Source organism: Oncorhynchus mykiss, chromosome 7, assembly GCF_013265735.2.
Source record: "Oncorhynchus mykiss isolate Arlee chromosome 7, USDA_OmykA_1.1, whole genome shotgun sequence".
Taxonomy (NCBI): domain Eukaryota; kingdom Metazoa; phylum Chordata; class Actinopteri; order Salmoniformes; family Salmonidae; genus Oncorhynchus; species Oncorhynchus mykiss.
Window position 1 is genome coordinate 38,689,846 of NC_048571.1, and position 25,044 is coordinate 38,714,889.

At 43.6% G+C, this 25,044-nt stretch overlaps 2 protein-coding genes across 3 annotated transcripts in view; one reads left to right on the forward strand and one right to left on the reverse strand.

Annotated features, from left to right (window-relative positions):
* Positions 1-494: 494 nt before the first annotated feature.
* lhfpl5a (LHFPL tetraspan subfamily member 5a) lies at positions 495-14,199 on the forward strand. The gene is made up of 4 exons (XM_021609174.2): positions 495-896; positions 1,622-1,895; positions 3,474-3,722; positions 13,115-14,199. The coding sequence occupies exons 1-4, from the start codon at positions 768-770 to the stop codon at positions 13,123-13,125; spliced, it is 663 nt and encodes a 220-aa protein (XP_021464849.1). The 5' UTR covers positions 495-767; the 3' UTR covers positions 13,126-14,199.
* The window catches only part of LOC110527716 (SRSF protein kinase 1), a 54,249-nt gene continuing 42,596 nt past the window's right edge, over positions 13,392-25,044 (reverse strand). For both annotated transcript variants that reach the window (XM_021609171.2, XM_021609173.2), the window contains 8 exons: positions 21,680-21,705; positions 21,263-21,470; positions 20,534-20,914; positions 19,971-20,071; positions 19,429-19,536; positions 18,287-18,356; positions 18,025-18,117; positions 13,392-16,375 (listed from right to left, as the gene is read on the reverse strand). In XM_021609171.2, coding sequence (XP_021464846.2) covers positions 16,191-16,375; positions 18,025-18,117; positions 18,287-18,356; positions 19,429-19,536; positions 19,971-20,071; positions 20,534-20,914; positions 21,263-21,470; positions 21,680-21,705 — 1,172 coding nt within the window. In that variant the 3' untranslated portion in view covers positions 13,392-16,190. The remainder of the gene's footprint in view (positions 16,376-18,024; positions 18,118-18,286; positions 18,357-19,428; positions 19,537-19,970; positions 20,072-20,533; positions 20,915-21,262; positions 21,471-21,679; positions 21,706-25,044) is intronic.

A 25,044-nucleotide genomic window follows, 5' to 3' on the forward strand; every position in this document is an offset into this window, starting at 1 on the left:
TTATACAAATTTGGTTATCATGGTGACATAATCCTGTGGTTGATATTTTCCACATCACAACACATTGACCATTTTGTGCCCAGTGGGTAGGCCTTCATAGAGGCTATAAAACACACTGACGAAGTGTTGAAAACTCTGCTGCGACACCACTGTTTTCAGATGCCTGAGTAGGGCTGTGTAGCCTATAGCCTACGTTGGCTTTTCTCTGTAGACAACAAAAGGCTCAGTGTCTTCCTCACCAAATGACTCTCACTATCCACGTAAGAGCCCGTTTATCCGTCCATCAATAAATTAAAATTGTCTAGAACTTTCCTCGTTTCCCACCATCAATGAATCATTCATTGGAATCCTGAGAAACACGTGGAATCACCCACTAGGCCTACCCTGCACTGCATGCCTCATTTATGAACCAACTGCTTCAACAGGTGGTATTCTGACTGGGTGCCCTGCACAACTGCCCACTCATCGGTCTGTTCCGTGTGGGGTCCGTGTTGGTTGTTACATTCAGTGTGTGAGAGATACTGTATGTCAGTAAGTGACGCCTTCAGCACCGGGAGCTGTCCATGGTTTTGAATTTCCGAGCAGCAGTGTTCATCAGGACAGACGAGGCAGAGTGGATACATACCTCTATACCTACGGACGTCTGAGTGAGTGAGTGTAGAAAAAAGGAACTAAACGGGTTTTTTTAGAAATATTTTTTTTCCCCCTCTCTCGACTTGGAAACCATAAAAAGTAATCATCTAGAAATAGTTCCTTCAACCGTCGCCATGCTCCCCGCGCAGGAAGCGGCTAAGATCTACCACACCAACTACGTGCGTAACGCGCGCGCCGTGGGTGTCTTGTGGACCATCTTTACCATCTGCTTCGCCATCTTGGTGATGGTGGTGTTCATACAGGTCAGTAGACAGTTATTTCTTCTCAGAAACTATTTCTAGATAACATTGCTGTGTGTCATATCCTGAGGACCACATTGGAAATAAGTGTGGCCCCACTTTATTTGGATATAACCATCTGTATGTGTCTGCTATCAACAACTGCTTGCTAAGATTAGGGGTAGGTTTGAATAAGGATTAAGATTAGGTTTTCATGATATCCAAATTGGTAGTTACAGTCTTGTCCCATCGCTGCAATTCCCGTACGGACTCGGGTGTGAGCCATGCGTCCTCCGAAACACGACCCTGACAAGCCGCACTGCTTCTTGACACACTGCTTGCTTAACCCAGAAGCCAGCAGCACCAATGTGTCGGAGGAAACAACGTCCAACTGGCGACCTTGTCAGCGTGCATGCGGTCGGTCCGCCACAGGAGTCGCTAGAGTGCGATGGGACAAGAACATCCCGGCCAAACTCTCCCCTAACCCGGACGACGCTGGTCCAATTGTGCACCGCCTCATTGGTCTCAAATGAGCCCGGTCCCAAACCTGGATCTTTAGTGATGCCTCTAGCACTGCGATGCAGTGCCTTAGACCGCTGCACCACTTGGGAGGCCACCATAAGTGTTAACATTTTCCTGTGTCATCCTCTGGTGTTTTTTTGTTAATTTGTACACAGCCCCCGATGATGCTGTAAGTAACCAAAACCCTTGTGTGCATATTTCTTGTTCTTGATGTCCCTCTTGTTCAGCCCTACTGGATCGGTGACAGCGTCAACACCCCGCAGGCGGGCTACTTTGGCCTGTTCCACTACTGTATCGGGAACGCGCTCACCGGTGAGCTCATCTGCAAAGGGAGCGCGCTGGACTTCGGCTCCATCCCATCCGGGGCCTTCAAGACAGCCATGTTCTTCGTTGGCATATCCATGCTGCTGGTGGTGGGCAGCATTGTTTGCTTCAGCCTCTTCTTCTTCTGTAATGCCGGCAGCGTCTACAAGATATGTGCATGGATGCAGCTGGCCTCCTGTGAGTAGAAGAAGAAGCTATACACTGAAACATTTCCTTTAATTTGTACAGTAAATTACCAGCATCACAGTAGTCAGTAGGTTACTGTACATTTACAATAAATTCCTGGCAGCATCTAGTGCCAATGATGGATAGTGTATTTGATCGAGGTATTTCAATACCTTTTCTGTATTTCACTAGCCTGCAATTGAAGACGTTTGAGGGCGGAGATCAGCAGTGTGCTTTGCATTTTTACATTTTGGTAATTTAGCAGACTCTTGCTACTGTAATTGTAATATTTTACTGTAATTACATGGGATTGGTGTAAATTTATGGGAAAATGTTTTTAGAAAAATCAAATATGTTATGGTACTGTATTCTGTGGGATACAGCATTTTTATTAATGGTTGCAACAAATATAGCCTCTCACAAGGCATGCCTCAATGTTAATGAGCCAGAGATTATTTTGCCGTCCACAACATTTTCCCACAACACACTATTATTCACAGTATACCGCTGTAAATATACAGCAAAACAGCTTATACAGTACTTTACTGTAATATTGTATTGTAAAAATACAACAATTGCTGTAATTTTACAGCAGTGTAGAAGAATATTGATCCCCCTTCATGTGTTGCTCTTTACAGTACTGTAATATAGAAATACAGTAGTTTTTTTTTTTTTTATCTGTACATTTCCAGCAATTTTTACTGTGTATGATTAGGATAGTGTGTGTGCAGTGCTGTTTACTTGTTTGTAGGCTAAGTATTGAGTCTGATTAGTGGTATTGTTTCACTTAAAGTAGCAATTCTCTTCTTCCTCCTCCACCAATCCCCCACCTGTGCCTGTGAGTAATGCGACACTGAGGCTTTTCTCCATGGCAACACAGTCAGTCTATTTGTGCTTGTGGTGAAAACAGCCTTTAATCTACTTCTGAAAAGCAGGCTGCAACATCACTGAGTGAACACCTCAACGGGAAATGAACAAAATTAGTTCAACTGAGTATTTCAGCACCAAGGACAGCTACCTTGAGGGAAGAGGAAATCCAGAGTGGTCACCAACTTTGGTCCTGGAAAGCTATGTGGTGCAGGCTTTTGTTCTGGCTCAACACTGGCACATTGATTCAACTAATTAAATAAGTTAATGCTGGGCTTGAACAAAACATACCCATAAACTCTCCAGGACCATGAGCGAGTTTTAAGAGAGCAAGGCAAACTGTTGCCAAATGTAACTCAGGAAGCTGAGTCTGAATTTAAAAGGGAGCTCAGAGAATAGAAAGTGAATTTGTATGTGCCAGGTTAGAAAGTGAGTGTGTAATGTTTCAGAACCGGTAATGTGATATCACACGTAGCGTAGCGTGTCGAGGTGAGATGGCTGAGCTTAGGGGTGAATTATGGATGAAGTCTATCTTACTCATCAGACTGGAGTTGCCAAGCAACTACTGCTGTAGCTTTCTTTGCTGTGTGGGTCTTGTCCATCTACCTAACTGATTGTTGGTCAGTCCATCGGTCTTGCTCCCGCCCCCTCCAGAGTCACCTATACTACAATTAGCTTTTTAACAGGTCCATCACTTTCTCTCTGTCTCACTCCCCTTCCTAGCCACTTGCATGGTGATAGGCTGTATGATCTACCCTGACGGCTGGGACAGTGAGGAGGTGAAGAGGATGTGTGGACAGAGAACAGATAAGTACACCCTGGGTAACTGCACGGTGCGCTGGGCCTACATCCTGGCTATCATCAGCATCATGGACTCCCTCATCCTCTCCTTCCTAGCTTTCTCCCTGGGGAACAGGCAGGACCAGCTACTGCCAGACAACTTTCAGGTGGACGGGAAAGAAAAAGACAAAGGTATGGAGGGAGGAGGGGGAAGAAGAGGAAAAGGGTGAGAGGTAGGGGAGTGGGATGGAGGTACATGGAAAAGTTGAATTATAGAATTATTAAATGTTACCTAAACTCTTCCATTTCCAGACGTCCTATTAAAAAAAAACTGGAAATCAAAACAGTGGTGGAGAGAGAGACAAAAGAGAGAGGGAAAAGATGAAGTCTATAACATCATTTCTAGCACTGATGTTGATGTGTGTGAGCAGACTCTTCCTCCGAAACAAGGCATTCCTCCAAAGAATGTTCCTCTCTGACTGTTGTCCTTGTCCTCATATAAGTTATTAGTGCTGGAATCAGATCACCCAGAGAGTTTATATCATATTACAGACGGCCTAATGAGAAACCGAGACGACTTCAAACGCACCATTATTAAAAATACATTTAGGCAAAGCAACCTCTCGAAACACTATGGGCAGTTAGTGAGAGGAATTCATTGGGAGAGCAGAGAACTTGTGTAGATCTTCAATAAGTGGTGCTGTGACACCACTTTACAGGTCTTGCATGTGCCGTTTAGAAACGCAGAGGAAGACTAGTGTAACCAACAGTGTTTAGCCACAATGTAATACAGCAATTACTGTTAAGGTTCATCGCTGCCCTTTAAGATCTCATTAGGAAGTTTCAAACATCCCAACCCACTTTACCACAACTTTCCTCCTCAGTCTCTAAGGAATATTATGAAACTCTTAGTCACGTCCTTTCTTCAGCGCAATATAATAAGTACATTAAAATGTCACCATTTTGTAATACTTAATAATATCTGGGTATCTTTTATAGGAATAGGTAATACCTTTCATTAAATCGCCAAAAACAAATTATTCAGTCGACATCCATACCAGTTAAAGACTATGGCGATATTGTCGATATGAGTGAAGCAGTCAGTGTGTTGAAGCCATTGGGCGCTGTTTATCATAGCGCACTACACTTTATTATGGGCGACAGGTTCAGTACGCATCACTGCATTCTGTATCAGAAAGTAGGCTGGCCCTCTTTAAAGGCTCGTAGATTCATGCATTGCACTTTTTTATTTATTTTTAAAGCCCTCCTGAATAAACTTCAGCCGTACCTTACTTCGTTGTTAACTTGACTTCCGAGATAACAGACCTGGTCTAAGGGATGGCTAACTCTGGACATCCCTTCCATCTCTACTGAGTTAGGTATATCTGCTTTTAGTTTATTTGCACCGTACTTGTGGAATGATCTCCAAAGCTGTCTAAAAAAATGGATGAATTGGCGCTTCTAAGGAAATTCAAAAGGCTGATTGAGGACCTTTGTGTTTTGCTTTTTGTGTATTGGGATGAATATTGATGTGAATATTGGGCTCATCTGTGAACGACATTGGTCTCTGTGTGACTTAAATAACCCCTTATACCAGTATGTATTAACAACTGTATACCACTCCTAGGGATGTGCATATTTTTGCCTTTCAAGACGATTCGATACGTATCTAGATACATGGGCTTCGATACGATACAGGGCGATACGTTTTAGTTTGAAATGAGTTGGTGCGATTCGGTTCGAAGCACTAACATTTGTTGTTTAAACACATTTATTTTCCATTCGAAATGAAAATCTGGTGCTGATGGATATCATGAGCTGGATCTGTCTGAGCTGACTGTGTGTGTGTGTATAAATTATGTACTGTAAGGTGTGTGTGTGTGTGTGTGTGTGTGTAAATGATGTAATGTAGGGTGTGTGTGCGTAAATTATGTACTTTAAGGTGTGTGTGTGTGCAAATGATGTATGTCTACTATGTAGGCACCTGATCTGAGCCATAAGGGAGACTAGGCATCTACCACCCCACTACCATTATCAGATTAAGGGGGAGGTAGTGTAGTTTTGGAGGTAGCGTACACTTTGGTTCTCACCCTCTAATTAACTTATCATTTTTGCAGATTAACTGTTTGCGTTAGAAATGTATGAATATTTATAATTTACAAATGAGCTATGACATAGCCAATGAATATATATAGCCCACCCTTGGATTTCACCCATCTTAAAATCAAATGGTTTTGACCAATTGGAAGTTTAGTGAGCTTATTTTTACCTCCCTCTTTGGCGATGCAGTAATCCTCGCAAAATTTGGAAACGATTCGGTTGGATTACGATTCGATGCACTAACATTAGCTGAATAAACATACATTTTCCATTCTAAATTAAAAGATGCTGCTGATGGCTCTGAGCTGGATCTGTCAGAGCTGACTTCTCTGTGTGTGTGTAAATTATGTCTATGGTCTATTTGAGAAGGACTGGTAACACACATTTCCTAGGTGGCAAAAGGTTGCAACGCATGCATCTTCAAACTGTTCACAACCCTGTTGTTTACAGGTAAAATCGCACAATTCAGTGTGCCACCTAGGAAATGTGTGTGACTGGACTACAAAAGGAAAACCAGCCACATCGCGTCCTCAGAACATACGCAGGACCAGCTGGCATATTCAATCTCTCCATATCCCAGTCAGCTGTCCCCACATGTTCCTGTACCCAAGAAAGCAAAGGTAACTGAACAAAATTACTATTGCCCCATAGCACTGGGAGTGTGGTGCCAGGAAAATAACCTCTCACTCAACGTCAACAAAACAGAGGATCGTGGACTTCAGGAAACAGGGACCGCAGTGGAGAAGGTGGAAAGCGTCAAGTTCCTTGACGTACACATCACAAACTGAAATGGTCTATCTACCAACACAGACACTTTGGTGAAGAAAGTGCAACAGCGCCTCTTCAACCTCAGGAGGCTGAAGAAATTTGGCTTGACACCTAAAACCCTCACAAACTTTTACAGATGCACAATTGAGAGCATCCTGTCGGGCTGTATCACCACCTGGTACGGCAACTGCACTGCCCAGGGCTCTCCAGAGGATAGCGAGGTCTGCACAACGCATCATCGGGGGCAAACTACCTACCCTCCAGGACACCTACAGCACCTGATGTCACCCAAAGGCCAAAAAGATCATCAAGAACAACAACCACCCAAGCCACTGCCTGTTCATCCCACTTACCATCCAGAAGGCGAGGTCAGTACAGGTGCATCAAAGCTGGGACAGAGAGACTGAAAAACAGCTTCTATCTCAAGGTCATCAGACTGCTAGACAGCCATAACTAGCACAGAGAGACTGCAGCCTACATACATATACTTCAAATCACTGGCTACTTTAATAAATGGCACACTAGTCACTTTAATCATGTTTACATATCTTGCATTACTCATCTCATATGTGTATACTGTATTATATTCTACTGTATCTTAGTCAATGCTGCTGTGACATTGCTCATCCATATATTTACATATTCTTAATTCCATTCCTTTACTTAGATGTGTGTATTGGGTACATGTTGTGAAATTGTTAGATATTGTCAGAGATAAAAACACAAGTATTTTGCTACACCTGCAATATCTGCTAAACACGTATGTGACCAATAAAATTTGATTTGGGAATTCTACACATTTTGCATAGTAACTAACTACTTACATTTAGAAAGTAACCTACCCAACCCTGATAAACAGCGACGCAATTTTCAAAGCGCAATATCGGTTACAGAAATAAACTGTTTTACACCTGAGTTGAAAGTCATTCATGTTAGAAGCCAGTACAGTATACACTCACCGGCCAGTTTATTAGGTATACCACTTGGTTCACGAAAATTGATTGCTCCTACAGCCAGTGAGTCACGTAGCCGTGAATTGCTATATAAAGCAGGCAAACGGGCATCAAGGCATTCAATTACTGTTCGATTGAATGGGCAAAATGAGTGACCTAAGCGACATTGAGCGTTGTATGATCGTTGGTGCCAGGCGTGCCGGATCCAGTATCTCAGAGATGGCCGCCCTCCCAGATTTTCACGCAAGACAGTGTCTTGGTGCGACAAACAAAAAAACACAGTCAGCAGCAGTCCTGTGGGTGAAAACAGCTCGTTGATGGGAGAGGACGAATGAGACTGGAAAGAATCGTACAAGCTAACAGCAAGTTGCTGCAGAGGGTGCTGAGATGTTGGCCGGGGTACGGGTAGCCAGGTGGAAAGCATGGCCAGCAGTGGAAAAATGCTTATTGAAATGATCGATTATCGTAGATTTATCGGTGGTGACAGCGTTTCCTATCCTCAGCTGGGAGGAGGTGCTCTTATTCTCCATGGACTTTACAATGTCCCAAAACGTTTTGGAATTAGTGCTACAGGAAGCAAATTTCTGTTAGGAAAGCTAAGGCTAGCTTTTTCAAACTGACTGAGTATATTGGTTCCTGACTTCCCTGAAAAGTTGCAAGTCGCGGGGACTATTCAATGGTAATGCAGAACACCACAGGATGTTTTTGTGCTGGTCATGGGCAGTCAAGTCTGGGGTGAACCAAGGGCTATATCTGTTCTTAGTTGTACATTTTTGAATGGGGCATGCTTGGAGAGGAAAGCACTTTTGTCGAGCAACCAGGCATCCTCTACTGACGAGATGAGGTCAACAACCTTCCAGGATACCCAGGCCAGGTCGATTAGAAAGGCCTGCTCGCTGAAGTTATTTAGGGAGCGTTTGACAGTGAGGGGTGGACGTTTGACCGCGGACCCATTACGCACGCAGACAATGAGGCAGTGATCACTGAGATCCTGATTGAAGACAGCAGAGGTGTATTTAGAGGGCAAGTTGGTCAGGATGATATCTATGAGGGTGCCCATGGTTACGGATTTTAGGGTTGTACCTGTTAGGTTCCTTGATCATTTTTTAAAGATTGAGGGCATCTAGCTTAGATTGTAGGACGGCCGGGGTGTTAAGCATGTCCCCGTTTAGGTCACCTAACAGAACTCTGAAGATAGATGGGGGGCGATCAATTCACATATGGTGTCCAGGGCACAGCTGGGGGCTGAAGGGAGTCTATAACAAGCGGCAACGGTGAAAGACTTGTTTCTGGAAAGGTAGGTTTTTAGAAGTAGAAGCTCGAATTGTTTGGGCACAGACCTGGATAGTATGACAGAACTCTGCAGGCTGCAGTAGATTGCAACTCCGCCCCCTTTGGCAGTTCTATCTTGTCGGAAAATGTTATGGTTAGGGATGGAAATTTCAGGATTTTTGGTGACCTTCCTCAGCCAGGATTCAACATCCTTGTGGAACGTTTCCCGAGAACTTGTAGAATGTCCCAAATAATTCAGGCTGTTCTGGAGGCAATGGTGTCCTACCTGGTACTAGATGGGTGTACCTAATAAACTGTGTATCATGCCACTTCACTGGAGTCCAGATGAAGCAAAATAATACGGCCTACTTGTAGAGGCAGTTGCCAGATCGGATGGAAAGCATGCTCTATCTTTAGTGTACCATTACTTTGGAGGTCAGCCTGCCTGCAATGTGCTCATTGCCAGCCGGGTAGCCCTGTTCTTCCTCACAAATATCGTAATAAATTGGCCAGAATGTTACATCTTCATCCCATAATATTGAAGGCAGTGAAATGTTACAGCTGCTTAAGACATAGCTAGTAGCCACCGAAACTAGGCCAATTTGAAATATGAAAATGATCAATCAAATCGCCAGGTAGCCTATTATGGTTCGGGCAAAGATGAGCCGGTAATAGATTGCTAGATTGTATTTTATATGGATGATAAATGTAGGCCTACTTTGTTTTTGCCAGGCAAAACTGGATGAAATGAAACAAGTTCTTTCTGGTCACTAATCTGGATATGTGTGGCTGCCTTTGCACGCCATTGACTGGTCATTGAATAACAATCAAGACTTGCAACTTTATGGTTCTGAAGCATAGAGGAGGATTTAATGACTTGCGGGGCAGTGGGTTCAGAACTACAAAACATTTATAAAAACTGTGTTTTTAGGGGGGAAATTGCCACCACCGAAAAGGAGACTGGAAGGGTAAAGGGGCATGTGCTCTGCATGTGCCTGGTACTGAGCAATATGTTTGATGTTATTGTGGTTTGATTATTAAAAAAAAAAATACCACGTTTTTTTATTATTTTCTTAAACATTAAACCTGCAGTATGTAACTTTTTTGGCTAACCAAATTCACGAAGAAACATGAGTTATAGATCTGTCATTCTCATTGAAAGCAAGTCTAAAAAGCGGTAGATCTGTTCTATGTGCACTATTCCTAGAATTCCCGTTCTTAAGTTTCATTTTTGCATATTTTACTTTCGGTTTTGTACACCAACTTCAAACAGCTGAAAATACAATATTTTTGGTTTTGGAAAATATATTTTACAGCGGTTTAGATAGTACAATGATTCTCTACACTATACTTGCTGGTTTTGTAGCAAACTGAAATATTACAATTTTAGCAATCAGTAAAATATTTAATTGTGCATATTTTTTTGTGCATATTACATTTTGTTTGATTACTTTTATTTCAGTCCATGTCATCCTCTCATCTCTAGAGCTGCTGCCTAAATAACTATTTCAGTAGTTCTTCAAAGTAAATAAGTAATACTGGTAGAGATACACTTCATGACCAAAAGTATGTGGATACCTGCTCGTCAAACACATCATTCCGAAATCATGGGCATTAATATGTAGTTGGTCCCCCCTTTGCTGCTAATAACAGCTTCCACTCTTCTGGGAAGGCTTTCAACTAGATGTTGAAACATTGCTGCGGGAACTTGCTTCCATTCAGCCTCGAGCATTAGTGAGGTCGGCACAGATGTTGGGCGATTAGGCCTGGCTCGCAGTCGGCATTCCCAATCATCCCAAAGGTGTTCAATGGGGTTGAGGTCAGGGCTCTGTGCAGGCCAGGCAAGTTCTTCCACACCAATCTCGACAAACCATTTCTTTATGGATCTCGTTTTGTGCATGGGGCATTGTCATGCTGAAAAAGTAAAGGGCCTTCCCCAGACTTTTACCTTAGTTGGAAGCACAGAATCCCATTTCATAACGCTCCCGACAAACAGTTCTTGTTGCTTCCAGGGGCAGTTTGGAACTAGTTAGTGAGTGTCACAAACTATTTTTACGCACAACTCGCTTCAGCGTTCCCATTCTGTGAGCTTGTGTGGCCTACCACTTCACGGCTGAGCCGTTGTTGCTCCTAGATGTTTCTACTTCACAATAACAGCACTTACAGTTGACCGGGGCAGCTCCAGCAGGGCAGACATTTTACAAACTGACTTTTGTAAAGGTGGCATCCTAGGATAGTGCCACGTTGAAAGTCACTGACCTCTTCAGTAAGGCCATTCTACTGCCAATGTTTGTCTATAGAGATTGCATGTCTGTATACGCCTGTCAGCAAAGGGTGTGGCTGAAATGGCCGAATCTACTCATTTGAAAGGGTGTCCACAAACTTTTGTATATACAGTGCATTCAGAAAGTATTCAGACCCCTTGACTTTTTCCACATTTTACATTACAGCCTTATTCTAAAATTGATTAAATAGTTTTCCCCCCTCAATCTACACACAATACCCCATAATGACAGAGCAAAAACTGGTCTTTAGAAATGTTTGCAAATTTATACAAAAAAATTAAAACAATGAAATATTACATTTACATAAGTATTCATACCCTTTACTCAGTACGCTGTTGAAGCACCATCGGCAGCGATTACAGCCTCGAGTCTTCTTGGGTATGATGCTACAAGCATAGCATACCTGTATTTGGAGTTTCTCCCATTCTTCTCTGCAGATCCTCTCAAGCTCTGTCAGGTTTGATGGGTAGCGTCTCTGCACAGCTATCCCCACACCATGCTTCACCGTAGGGATGGTGCCACGTTTCTTACAGATGTGACGCTTGGCATTCAGGCCAAAGAGTTAAATCTTCGTTTCATCATGGACAGTCATGTAGGTGCCATTTGGCAAACTCCAAGCTGGCTGTCATACCTCTTGGTCCTGTATTCTTCAGTCTCTTCTCTCCCTCTCCATGTCTGCCCCATAGTAACCTAATTTAGCAGGTGTAAAATAAAAACTGCAATGTGCTCCCAGAATAAACCCAAATGAAATGAATAATCCAAAGTCCTCAATTAGCTGTTTAAAAACCTAACGTTGGTTAATCGCTCAGCACTACATTTTATAGATAAGGATAAGTAGCATATCATTTAAATGTTTTCATGCTTTCCTCCTTCAAGAAAACAATATCTGATTCAATGGGGGGTATGGAAGATTTCAAAACTCTTCCACGAAGGACTCACTAGTGCTTCCTTGCCAAAAGGAGGCTAGAGGGTAGGACCATCTTCCATTTACTTACTAACAACTCAACACACTCCTCGACCACTTATCGGTTTCCGGTCATGGAGGAGAGAGGGCGGAGGACAGACTTTTGCCCAAATGAGGAAAAGGCATTAGATAGTGTGAAGATTCCGCATGCACCTTCTGTCAGTTGAGGGATTTTTATTTATTTGACCTTTATTTAACCAGGTAGGCCAGTTGAGAACCAAGTTCTCATTTACAACTGCGACCTGGCCAAGATAAAGCAAAGCAGTGCGACAAACAAACATACAGTCAATAACACAATAGAAAAATCTATGTACAGTGTGTGCAAATGTAGTAAGATTAGGGAGGTAAGGCAATAAATAGGCCATAGTGGCGAAATAATTACAATTTAGCTATTAAACACTGGAGTGATGTGTAGAAGATGAATGTGCAAGTAGAGCTACTGGGGTATAAAGGAGCAAAAAATAACAATGTGGGGATGTTGTTGGGTGGGCTATTTACAGATGGGCTGTGTACAGGTGCAATGATCGGTAAGCTGCTCTGACAGCTGATGCTTAAAGTTAGTGAGGGAGATATAAGGCTTAAGTGATTTTGCAATTAGTTCCAGTCATCAAACTCAAGAGAACTGGAAGGAAAGGCGGCCAAAGGAGGTGTTGGCTTTGGGGATGACCAGTGAAATATACCTGCTGGAGCATGTGCTACGGGTGGGTGTTGCTATGGTGAACTGTGAGCTGAGAAGACAGGGCTTTACCTAGCATAGACTTATAGAGCCAGTGGGTTTGGCAACAAATGAAGCAAGGGCCAGCCAATGAGAGCATACAGGTTGCAGTGGTGGGTAGTATATGGCACTGTGATAGACTACATCCAATTTGCTGAGTAGAATGTTGGAGGCTATTTTGTAAATTACATTGCCGAAGTCAAGGATCGGTAGGATAGTCAGTTTTACGAGGGTATGTTTGGCGGCATGAGTGAATGAGGCTTTGTTGCGAAATAGGAAGCCGATTCTAGATTTCATTTTGGAATGGAGATGCTTAATGTGAGTCTGGAAGGAGAGTTTAGTCTAACCAGACACCTAGGTATTTGTAGTTGCCCACATATTCACACACATAAGTCATAACCGTCCAGAGTAGTGATGCTAGACGGGAGGGCAGGTGCAGGCAGCGATCGGTTGAAGAGCATGCATTTAGTTTGGAAAATAATGCTCCCATAGTACAAGAGTCTTACCTCTTTCTCTCTCTGTTTCAGAGGAAGCCTGAGCTCATTATCAACCACAGAAGACAGATGTACTACATACAACACGAAAGACGGACCTGTGAGGTGGTGGTGTTGTGGAAATAAAGCCCAGCTAGTTAAAAGGCAATATCAACTCCACTTTAGTGCATCACTTTACAATAATACATGTACCTGGTAGAACGCTGATAAGTGATAATAAAATGTTGCATATTAATATACCCTGACCTTGCTTTACTTGAATATAGAATATACTGCACTGCCTCCTAACAAGTACAAGTCAGCCATTTTCAAAATCTAAATGTTTATTCAACTACAGAAAATGCTTAGTTTAGCAGTGAACAATTAAATGCAGAGAGGGAGGTCAGGAGAGGGGGAGGCAGATGAGGAAGAAAGGCAATGAGAGGTCAGGGGAAGAGCGCATTGAGAACGAGGGCGGGAGGAGAGGGGCTTGTAGAAAAAGAGCAACCAATGGGATCGGGGGGAGGGCACCCTTCAAAGCATTATAACAGTGTCATCATTCTTTATTACAATCCACGATTATACATTTCTCTCTCTTTGATGCATTTAAAACAGTCCTACACTGCAAGAGGGGCAACGTCAGTATGAAAATAAGCTTTAAAAATGCAGCAAAAAAAACTAGCAAATGCATCTCAAGGCATCAATCGACCTCATAACGACTCATTCAAACATTTGCACCTTAGCAGAGTGTGTATTCCAAAAGGCATCCGATTCCCTATATAGTGCATTACTTTTGACCAGAGCCTAAATGGGCTCTAGTCATAAATGGGGCACAAAATACGTAATAGGGTGCCATTTGGGACACAGGCAGAGCTTCCGCTCCTTCATAATATACACAGTTCAAACAGAAGCTCCAAACACAAGTTCAGAGAGACAAGGCCAACTCTTTGGTACAGATATGTACAAGATAGGGGTTCAGATATGGGTTGTGCCTAAAATGGCACCCTGTTCCAACTATATAAAGAATGAGTCATTTTTTTTTTGTAAATCTGCTCTGGAATCGAATACAGAATTCTGATAATTTTTCTGAAACGGGAAAATTCCTACGCTCTTGTATCACACCATCTAGCAAAAAAAAACAACATTATTTTCTCAGAGGCAAACCTTATCTAGAACCTTAAACACCACAGGAGAGGTATGAAACTAGCCAGCAGATTCTGACCCTATGTTACGCTTGTTTACACTGAGCTGCACTGGGGTCAGAACACAATCATGGTTAGATTAATACACCACAGAGCCGCAGCGAGATATGGGCTGGAAAACTTCTCAATGCAGGGATGGGATGTGCCCAATGATTTATATACACACACACACTAGATGACTTACAGGGTCACTGTTTTGAAGCCACCACGCCGTCATCTTGGCACTCCACCATTGTAAAAAAATGTTTGGGAAGCTATACAAATGCATTTATTAATGTCTACATTGACTGTCTACATTAACTGTCTGTTTTTACCAAGTTTATTCTGTTAGACACCTTAATGCATACTTTTAAATTGTTACTGTCCCCACTACAAAAATATTTAAAAACAGGTCATTTTGTCCTTTAATTTAATTGAAATACTGTGGAATTCCATTAAGTCCTATGAAGGACTGCCTCTTCTAGGGAGTGCCAATATGGTCGACCGGTTGCTTCAAAGCCACTCATTGGCCAATACATAGCATCAGCAATCCAGGTTTGATATACATCCTTGGATATAACACTGTACTGAAAAGTTTACCTATATCCAAACTGATACATCAAGAAGATTGAAATACTGCTAGTTTTACTAGAAAAATGCCCTTTCATCCTCATGCTAGCGAGCAATAGCCACCGCCACCATTTTGGAATGGCAGTGTCAGCCAATCAGCCTCTGTTGTTCAACGCGATGTGCCATTCCATAATGGCTGCTGTGCCTACTGCTAGCTCGGATGAGAAGGAAAAGGGAAGTTTGAATTGAAGTACAATTTGGGGTACAGTGGCACATCCCATCGCTGCATTGAGGAACGTTTTCGACAGTGCGCCGGCTCCACGGTGTCAAAATCTAACCATGATTGCGTTCCGACCCCAGTGCAGCTTAGTGTAAACAAACGTAACGGTAAGGTCAGAATCTGCTGGCTAGTTTGAAACATGGCTATTCAGTAGCATTGGTCTAGTCATGGTCTGTGGATCAATGCAGGTAACAGAAGGTAGTAAATCAAACGCGGGACAGAGTATGATGGTACCATCTCCACACTGTGGTAAGTGCCATTCCAAAACGGCTGCTTGGAATGAGACAAGAAAGGATAGGACAGGGATGATGTCATAGAAGAGAAACAGAACAAGTTCCATTGCATTCAGTCAATTCCAGTTCAGGAATACTTCATGGAGAATCCTTCGATTACTTTCTAGGTAGCTACTCTTCCCCACAATCCTACACACATTGTAAATATGCTTTGTTATTGAAGGAAAAGACTCAAACTAACCTCTATCAACACTGTATATAAAATAACAACCATTCGGATGTGCTAGTATAGTGGTACAGTGGGTGTTCTGTAGATATGATTGGATTGGTCTGGAAATTGTCCAGTGGAGGTCTGTGAGGTTTGATCTTAACTCTGAACATGCACATCTGTTAAAGGAACAAAAACAAAAGAGAAACTCTGAATGAAACTTGTTAGAGGTGTCATCATTGGCACAGAGAAAAACAAGAGTAAATAAAGAAAAAGAGATCAGATACTCAAGTCATATCCAGTCAGTACCAAAAAGAAACAAAGTAAAAGAGAGAGACATAAATAGATATAGTGCTGCTGGATCGGGCTTCCTTGTGTTTATTTATCTGGAACCAGTGTTTTCTATGAAGGCCACCAGTAGGGCTTCAGTAGCCAGTCTAGCGTGGTTTGTGCGTGTGTTGAGCCACTAGGGAGGCAATGCAGGCATTGTGCTGGCAACGGCTTCCTCTTAGTGTGTATCTATATGTGTGTGTGTGAATGCTTGTGAGTGCGTATGCATGTTTGTGTGTGTGTGTGTGGGTATGTACATATGTTCATGTATGTATGCATGTGTGTCCTGTATGAGCTGCTTGTTGACTGTAGTAGCGCTGTGGCTCCTCTAGGGGGCGATCCATGCGTGTCGGAGGCACTCTGCAGCCGTAGCTCTCTTCTCTGGTACCAGGTCCAACATTGGGAAAAGGAAGCTAGCGAAGGTAGCTGCCTCCTCTTTAGACCACTCATACTTCTCCACCAGCACCTCCAACAGACCCCATGGCTTCAGCTTGGTAATGTGCCTCAGGTCACCTAGGGGGGGAGAGAAAGTTAACTACACACACATTCCCAAGACAGTTTAGTTTACATGTGAAAAAAACTAAACTAAACACACCAGCACTTTTAGACAAGGCTCAACTTGAACCTTTTCACACGTGAGTAACACATATCTCTCTAATGGTCGCCCCCAGCGTGTTTTGTTTTATGCAGACAATGTCAGAATGCACTCACTGTTCCAAAATGGGATTATTACGCAACATTTAACAGTTAAACAAGACCGTTTGAACTTGTCAATTTCAAATGATTCTCTAGCAGTCTGAATTTAGGTGTGTTCCGCCTCCTCATTACTTCACATAGAAGTAGCCCATTTCAGCATTGTGGACAATTTATGTTTGAGGCTTTACTGAGCCGGACAAACTGCTCTCTTCGAGGAGAGCCCAAGCACTTCACCAATGTTTCCGCAGATCAATGCAGACATTTGCGCAGTCTTGCACGAATTGGCACATTCAGACTTTGGACATGCGTGCGTTCCTATCAAAGTAATTGCCTTATTTTCTGTATATCATGTTGGCGTTTCAACTGTAGCATGTATGTATGAAACAATGTATTTACAGTTTTATTTGATTTTCAAGTACTGGTGAAAGATAATGCATTCCGATTATTGCATATTGCATAATGGACACCGTGTACTGATTTGAATGAGCTAATGCTAAACTATTTGCCAGCTATGTGTGGCGCCATGTTTGTTGACATTATACAATGCATTCTGGGTGTCACGTTAACGTCTGTCAGACCAAAGATGTTATAATGAGGAGGTTAAAATTCTGGAAGTGAATGATCGTACACGACACACCCCCTTCAACACGCCTACTGCAAACGGACCAAACTCATCTTGTCTCCTCTTATCATCTTTGGTTGACGTGAAGAAAAAAAAACATGGCGGAGCGCACAAACTACCCGTCTTCGGATTACATTCGATTTCTAGAAAGCGTTTTACTCAAATATTTAGATCAATGATCAGCTCCCCCATGATGAAATATAAATAGTCATTAGCTAATTCATAGTGTTTTCTGACAGCCGAGAGTTATTGAAATATGACCGCTGTATTACGTCAGTTAGCGCTAGGACTAATGTAGCCCATATTTCCCGATTTGGATGATTGTGTATGATGTCTCTACTCCTGTGAATGCCTGAACATTGCATCCAAAAAGAAAACTTGACATCATTTTGTAAGGACTTTGTTTGTGAGAAAACAGTGCGGCCAGCTCAAATGCTGATTGTTGCGTCAATAGCAACTGGACGTTCTAAATAAGCGTTCTAATCACACCGGTTTGAGCGTACGCTGCAGGGAACACTGTAGAATGATCACACCCGTTTGTTGGTACGTGTGAAAAGGTTAAACCTGCTATGACACACACACACACTGATAACTATGAAAACACACACACAGCAGAGGGATAAACTACAAAGCTGAATCAATGCGTTATCCAGCTAACTTTGATAAACAACTAGAAATAACTATTGATTTTGTCTTTCATTAACAAAGCTAAACTCCGATATGTTTTTGTTTGTTGAGTTAATTTGACCATTTCCATTTCAAGCATACCCTTCTAAAAAAAGTTTGCTGGCTAACTTATTGATCCTGGTTTGTCGTACAACACTCTAGTGTGGCGTTTCCTTACCTTTCTTGGTGAAGAACTCCTTGGAGTATTTTCCGGCCAGGATCAGCTTCTTAGGAACTTTACCCAACAACTCAATGATCAAAGCTATGTGATCTACACAAGAGAGGACGACAAACAAATTAGACGGTGCCAATCATCATTTGCGATGAAGGTCTGCAGAATCCTCAGACACGGATCTACACAACAGGATGTGAGTGAGTGCGTCTTCAGGTCTAAAATATTGTAGATACTATAAAACGGCCTTACAGGGAGGGGAACACACCTTCATCTCTAGAGTAGTCCTCCCCAGAGTGAGGCTCAAACAGGTAGTCTCCTGTAGCCAGCTCAAAAGCCTAGAAGGGACGGTCACATACACAGCACTAGATAAACGTTTGGACACAACTACTCATTCAATGGCTTTCATTTTTTTTTTTTTTATTACTCTTTTCTACATTGTAGAATAATAGCGAAGACATCGAAACTGTGAAACAACACACATGGAATCATGTAGTAACCAAAGAAAAAGTGTTAAATCAATTTATATTTTATATTTGAGATTCTTGAATGTAGCCACCCTTTGCCTTGATGACAGCTTTGCACACTCTTGGCATTCTCTCAACCAGCTTCATGAGGTAGTCACCTGGATTTATTTTCCAACAGCCTTGAAGGAGTTCCCACATATGCTGAGCACTTATTGGCTGCCTTTCCTTCACGCTGCGGTCCAACTCATCCCAAACCATCTCAATTTGGTTTCACAGAACACAGTAAGGACTCTGTATTTGAACCTTTTCACACCTACCAACAAACGGGTGTGCTCATTCTACAGTGGTCCCTTACAGAACACAGTAAGGACAGCGTGAGCAGCCCAAACGCTGACTGTTGCATCAATCGAAACTGGACGTTCCAAATAAGTTTTCTAATCCCACCGGTTTGAGGGTACGCTCCAGAGTCCACTGTAGAATGAGCACACCGGTTTGTTGGTATGTGTGAAAAGGGTCAAATGCAGAGTTGTACCAGACAGGGGATAGACTGATGACTAGTAAGCCCCGCAGCTTAATACAAATACATATCAGAGCACTGTCTGCTGGGCTAGTTAGCTCAAGATTTTCTGAGGCTAGTTATACATTGACTAAATTGTTTCACATTCTTGCGGGACCTCCTTGGGAAACTAAACTATTTATTAAATGTGGTTGTACTTGTGAGATGTAACCCACATTTTTCTTTACATGACCAAGTCAACATACAGCCAGACGTGACCTGTGGTAGTTGGTAAGGGCAGAGACGTTCCTTCCTACTGACAGGAACACGGAGGCAGAAAGGCAAGGCCATGTTTTGGGTCGATCTGACAAGCGTGAGGAGTGTGTGTCGGGTGTGTGCGTGTGTGTGTGTGTGTGTGTGAGTGTTCTCTATCCTATCGCTACCCACCATTGCGGCAGTGCTCCAGATATCAGCAGGCGTCCCATAGCCGGCTCCCATCAGCACCTCCAGAGAACGGTACTGACGAGTTTGGATGTCGTCTGTAAAGTGCTTGTGCTGAGGAGGAGAGGATGGAGAGAGAGGGATAGAGGAGGGGGTAGAGAAAGAGAGAAAGAAATAGAGAGGGAGAAAGAGAGTGGGATAGATGGAGAGAGAAAGAGAAGGAATCACTGATCTGACATGACTCGTATTGGTGTACGCCTTTTAAGTCAAATCAAATTTTATTGGTCACATCACATGGTTAGCAGAGGTTATTGCGAGTGTAGCGAAATGCTTGTGCTTCTAGTTCTGACAGCGCAGCAGTATCTAATATAGACTAATATAGACTAATATATTTATTTAATAATCTGGTCATTTCGAGTCGACGGGATGAGAAGTGGGTCTTCCACAACATCCGGCCCTGATTAACGATCAAGCTAACGAGCAAGGAAGGATGATTTGGGCCCCAATTTTTTTCCCAAAAATAAAAAAAATGGCTGTACTATACTCACCACCCAGCAGGCATTCCCCAGGTCAGCTATTTTGATCTGGATCTTGTCTGCATTGAGAGGTTCCAGAGGGTTGACCAACAGACTGCCTGCTGCTATTTTATCTAAAAAGAGAGAAGAGGGTAGAAAGTGGAGAGAGAAAAAGGAGAGGAACAAAACAATATTTATCTACAATGTGAGCGTTGAGTGATGCCGCACCATCCGGAAAAAGTCAGTTCTGCCGAGTCAACTGGAAAATACGATGGAAAAGATTGAAAGAGAAGTACTGAGGTGGTGATATTATAAGGAGCCCTCAGAAAGATGACAGAGAGTAGAGAAAGAGAGACATTACAGCTATTGACACTTACAAATAACACTCACGCCATCAACGCGAGTGTCTTCAGTGAGGTGAACCGTTCAGAACATTGCAACCAGAAATGTGAGGAATAGAGCTGAAATGATACTTGAATCTACATTTCAAAGAGACATGTCTGAACTCTGTGATCTTTATTCTATCCAAATATTATTTTAGGTTTCCCCTCCTGATGAGGTGTGCAGCAAAGTGCCACCTCTCCCCCTCCACTAACCGTTCCTCTCGCCCTCCTCCTCTTCATCCTCTCTTCCAGGCACCACATCAGTTTCCATCTCCTCGTCTTTTCTCTCTTCCCCATCCTTCTCTGGTCGTTTACACTCCTCCGTCTTGCCCTCCTTTCCTCTCCCTTCTTTATCGTGTGTTCCGGAGTCGCCGTGCACTCTGCCGTTGCATTCTCGGTAAACTGCGTTGGCCGGCGAGTCCCGTCCCTGTATACTGGCGTTGTTGGGGGCTACGGCGTCAAGTTTGTTGGCGTTCTGTTGGTCCTCCTCTTCTTCTTCGCTGGTCCTCTGTACCTCATGGCTCTCCGAGAGGGCGTGGCCATTGCAGTTCACCTCCATCCTGCTCTCCTCCTCCGTTTTATCTGGAGCTGGGTCTAGGGGACAGTGATAGGACAGTCAGTCACATAACCATATGCAAACACACCACTGATCAGCAACCCTGGTCCAATGACATTTGGTCCAAATATTGTTTGAAATCCACTACATGGCAGCCGGGCTGCCAAAATCACTGTTCTACAAATCACCTTGCATGCCATAACACTACTTCCTATGTAATCAAGAGGAGCGATTCTGCGCCTCCAATTGAACTCCCCAAACACGTGTTTTGCCTTTCAGTTTCTTTTAAAAAGGTGAACAGGAACAGAATCTAATGGTGGTCGATAATTTAACACAGGATCATTTTAATATGGATTAAATGTGTTCTGTAAAACCATGGTGTTTACCTGCTGTGACACCATTAGCAATGTCCTGTAGCGTGTCGGAGGTGGGCGGGGGAGCGTCTGTGGTTACCCCTTCAGTCTCCTCTTCCCCCTCCTCCTCTCCTCCCTCCGGCGCTCCCTCCATCTCCTGAATCCTCTTCTCTAACATCTCTGCCTGCTTCCGCTGTTTCTTCTTCATCTTCTTCTTCTTGTTCTTTGACATCTTCACCGTCTGAGGGGAGGGGTAAGGAGAGGGGGGTGAAGGGAGGAGTGAAGGGAAGAGAGTTCAAGCCTTAGACTACTATACAAGTTGTAGAACTGCTTTTCCATTGATAGGTGTGAACAGAGAGACACCCACTCCCATGCATTACCTGGTAGCAGCAACCACACTCAATAAAAACATCATGCTTTTATAAATAACGCATAAAAACAGAGACTTACTGGTTTGGGCGCAGGGGCTGTGCTCACTAGGCAGAAAGAAGAGAAAGAGAACATTCGACTGTCATATCCTCAGCTAGATAATGACTAAACCAGCATAGGATTATGTCAAATCTGCCTCAGTAATTAGCATACAGTACCAGTAGCATGGTGTCTGTCTGTATTGTCCCTAGAATTTCTAAGCAAACAGCCGGAGGCAGGGCTTTCTCCTATAGATATACATTTTTATGGAATGGTCGGCAGACCATTGTATCCATGTGAGAGACGCAGACTCTGGCTCAACCTTTCAGTCTTTACTGAAGACTTGTCTTTTCAGTAGGTCCTACAATTGAGTGTTGTCTGGCACAAATCAAATGTTTTGTCACATGCGCCGAATACAACAGGTAGACCTTACAGTGAAATGCTTACTTACAGGCCCTTAACCAACAGTGCAGTTCAAATAATCTACCGAAATAAAAGTAACAAATAATTAAAGAGCAGCAGTAAAATAACAATTGCGAGGCTATATACAGGGGGTTACCGGTACATCAATGTGCGGGGGCACCATTTAGTCGAGGTAAGATGTACATGTAGGTAGAATTATTAAGGTGACTATACATAGATAACAGAGCAGCAGCAGCATCAAAGAGGGGGGGAGGGGCAATAAAAATAGACTGGGTAGCCATTTGATTAGAGGTTCAGGAATCTTATGGCTTGGGGGTAGAAGCTGTTTAGAAGCCTTATGGACCTAGACTTGGCGCTCCGGTACTGCTTGCCGTGCGGTAGCAGAGAGAACAGTCTATGACTAGGGTGGCTGGAGTCCTTGACAATTTTTAGGGCCTTCCTCTGACACTGCCTGGGTATAGAGGTCCTGGATGACAGGAAGCTTGGCCCCAGTGACGTACTGGTCCGTACACACTACCCTCTGTGGTGCCTTGCGGTTAGAGGCCAAGCAGTTTCCATACCAAGCAGTGATGCAACTCAATGGTGCAGCTGTAGAAATCTGAGGATCTGAGGACCATGCCAAATCTTTTCAGCCTCCTGAGGGGGAATAGGTTTTGTCGTGCCCTCTTCCTGACTGTCTTGGTGTGCTTGGACCATGTTAGTTTTTTTGGGGATGTCGACTCCAAGGAACTTGGAAGCTCTCAACCTGCTCCACCACAGCCCTGTCAATGAGAACGGGGGAGTGCTCGGTCCTGCTTTTCCTGTAGTCCACAATCATCTCCTTTGTCTTGATCACATTGAAGGAGAGGTTGTTGTCCTGGCACCACACGGTCAGGTCTCTGACCTCCTCCCTATAGGCTGTCTCATCGTTGTCGGTGAACAGGCCTAACACTGTTGTGTCTTCGGCATACTTAATGTTGTTGGAGTCGTGCCTGGCCGTGCAGTCATGACTGAACAGGGAGTACAGGAGGGGATTGAGCACGCACCCCTGAGGGGCCCCCGTGTTGGATGTGTTGTTACCTACCTTTACCACCTGGGGGTGGCCTGTCAGGAAGTCCAGGATCCAGTTGCAGAGGGAGGTGTTTAGTCCCGAGGTGTTTAGTCCCCTGCTTTGAGGGCACTATGGTGTTGAACGTTGAGCAGTAGTCAATAAACACATTCTCACATAGGTGTTCCTTTTATCCAGGTGGGAAAGGGCAATGTGGGGTGCAATAGAGATGGCATCATCTGTGGATCTGTTGGGGTGGTATGCAAATTGGAGTGGGTCTAGTTTTTCTGGGATAATGGTGTTGATGTGCCATGACCAACCTTTCAAAGCACTTCATGGCTATAGATGTGAGTGCTACGGGTCGGTAGTCATTTAGGCAGGTTACCTTAGTGTTCTTGGGCACAGGGACTATGGTGGTCTGCTTGAAACATGTTTGTAATTCAGACTCAGACAGGGAAAGGTTGAAAATGTCAGTGAAGTTCGTCAGTGTATGCTCGGAGTACACGTCCTGGTAAACCGTCTGGCTCGGAGGCCTTCTGATTGTTGACTTTCTTAAAAGGTCTTACTCACATCGGCTGCGGAGAGTGTGATCACACAGTCATCCGGAACAGCTTAAGCTCATGCATGCTTCAGTGTTGCTAGCCTCGAAGCGAGCATAGAAGTAATTTAGCTTGTCTGGTATGCTCGAGTCACTGAGCAGCTCTTGGCTGTGCTTCCCTTTGTAGTCTGTAATGGTTTGCAAGCTCTGCCACATCTGATGAGCATCGGAGCCGGTGTATTACGATTCGATCTTAGTCCTGTATTGATGCTTTGCCTGTTTGATGGTTCGTTGGAGGGCATAGCAGGAGTTATTATACGCTTCCGAAAGTCGCGCTCCTTGAAAGCGGCAGCTCTTCCCTTTAGCTCAGTGCAGATGCTGCATGTAATCCATGGTTTCTGGTTGGGGTATGTACTTACAGTCACTGTGGGGACGACGTCATCGATGCACTTATTGATTTACTCCTCAATGCCATCGGAAGAATCTCGGAACATATTCCAGTCTGTGCAGGCAAAACAGTCATGTAGCTTAGCATCTGCTTCATCTGACCACGTCACTGGTGCTTCCTGCTTTAGTTTTTGTTTGTAAGCAGGAATCAGGATAGAATTGTCATCAGATTTGCCAAATGGAGGGCGAGGGAGAGCTTTGTACACGTCTCTGTGTGTGGAGTAAAGGTGGTCTAGAGTTTGTTTCCCTCTGGTCACACATTTAACATGCAGGTAGAAATGAGGTAAAACAGATTTAAGCTTGCCTGCATTAAAGTCCCCAGCCACTAGGAGCACTGCCTCTGGATGAGCGTTTTCCTGTTTGCTTAATACTGTATACAGCTCACTGAGTGTGGTGTTAGTGCCAGCATCGGGGTTGTGGTGGTAAATAGACAGCTATGAAGAATATAAACTCTCTTGGTAGATAGTGTGGTCTACAGCTTGTCATGAGCGTTTTCCTGTTTGCTTAATACCGTATACAGCTCACTGAGTGTGGTGTTAGTGCCAGCATCGGGGTTGTGGTGGTAAATAGACAGCTATGAAGAATATAAACTCTTGGTAGATAGTGTGGTCTACAGCTTGTCATGAGATACTCTACCTCAGGCGAGCAAAACCTTGAGACATCATTAGATATCGTGCACCAGTTGTTTACAGATACACATAGACCGACACCCCTTGTCTTACCAGAGGGCCAGCTGTACGTTATTCATGTCGTCGTTCAGCCACGACTCGATGAAACATAAGATATTACAGCATTTATTGTCCCATTGGTAGGATATACGTGCTTGTAGTTTGTCCACTTTATTATCCAGTGATTGCCATCGGTACTATTGGCCAACGTACAAAGGCAGAATAGCCACTCGTCGACGGATCCTTACAAGGCACCTTGATCTCCTTCACGATATCTCCGTCTTTCTCCTGCGAATGAAGGGGA

Bases quoted from the DNA above. Each gene is read 5' to 3' on its own strand.
- lhfpl5a (XM_021609174.2), top strand. From the start codon at position 768: ATGCTCCCCGCGCAGGAAGCGGCTAAGATCTACCACACCAACTACGTG. The intron at 897-1,621 runs GTCAGTAGACAG...CCTCTTGTTCAG, and splicing joins TGATGGTGGTGTTCATACAG to CCCTACTGGATCGGTGACAG. The intron at 1,896-3,473 runs GTGAGTAGAAGA...TCCCCTTCCTAG, and splicing joins ATGGATGCAGCTGGCCTCCT to CCACTTGCATGGTGATAGGC.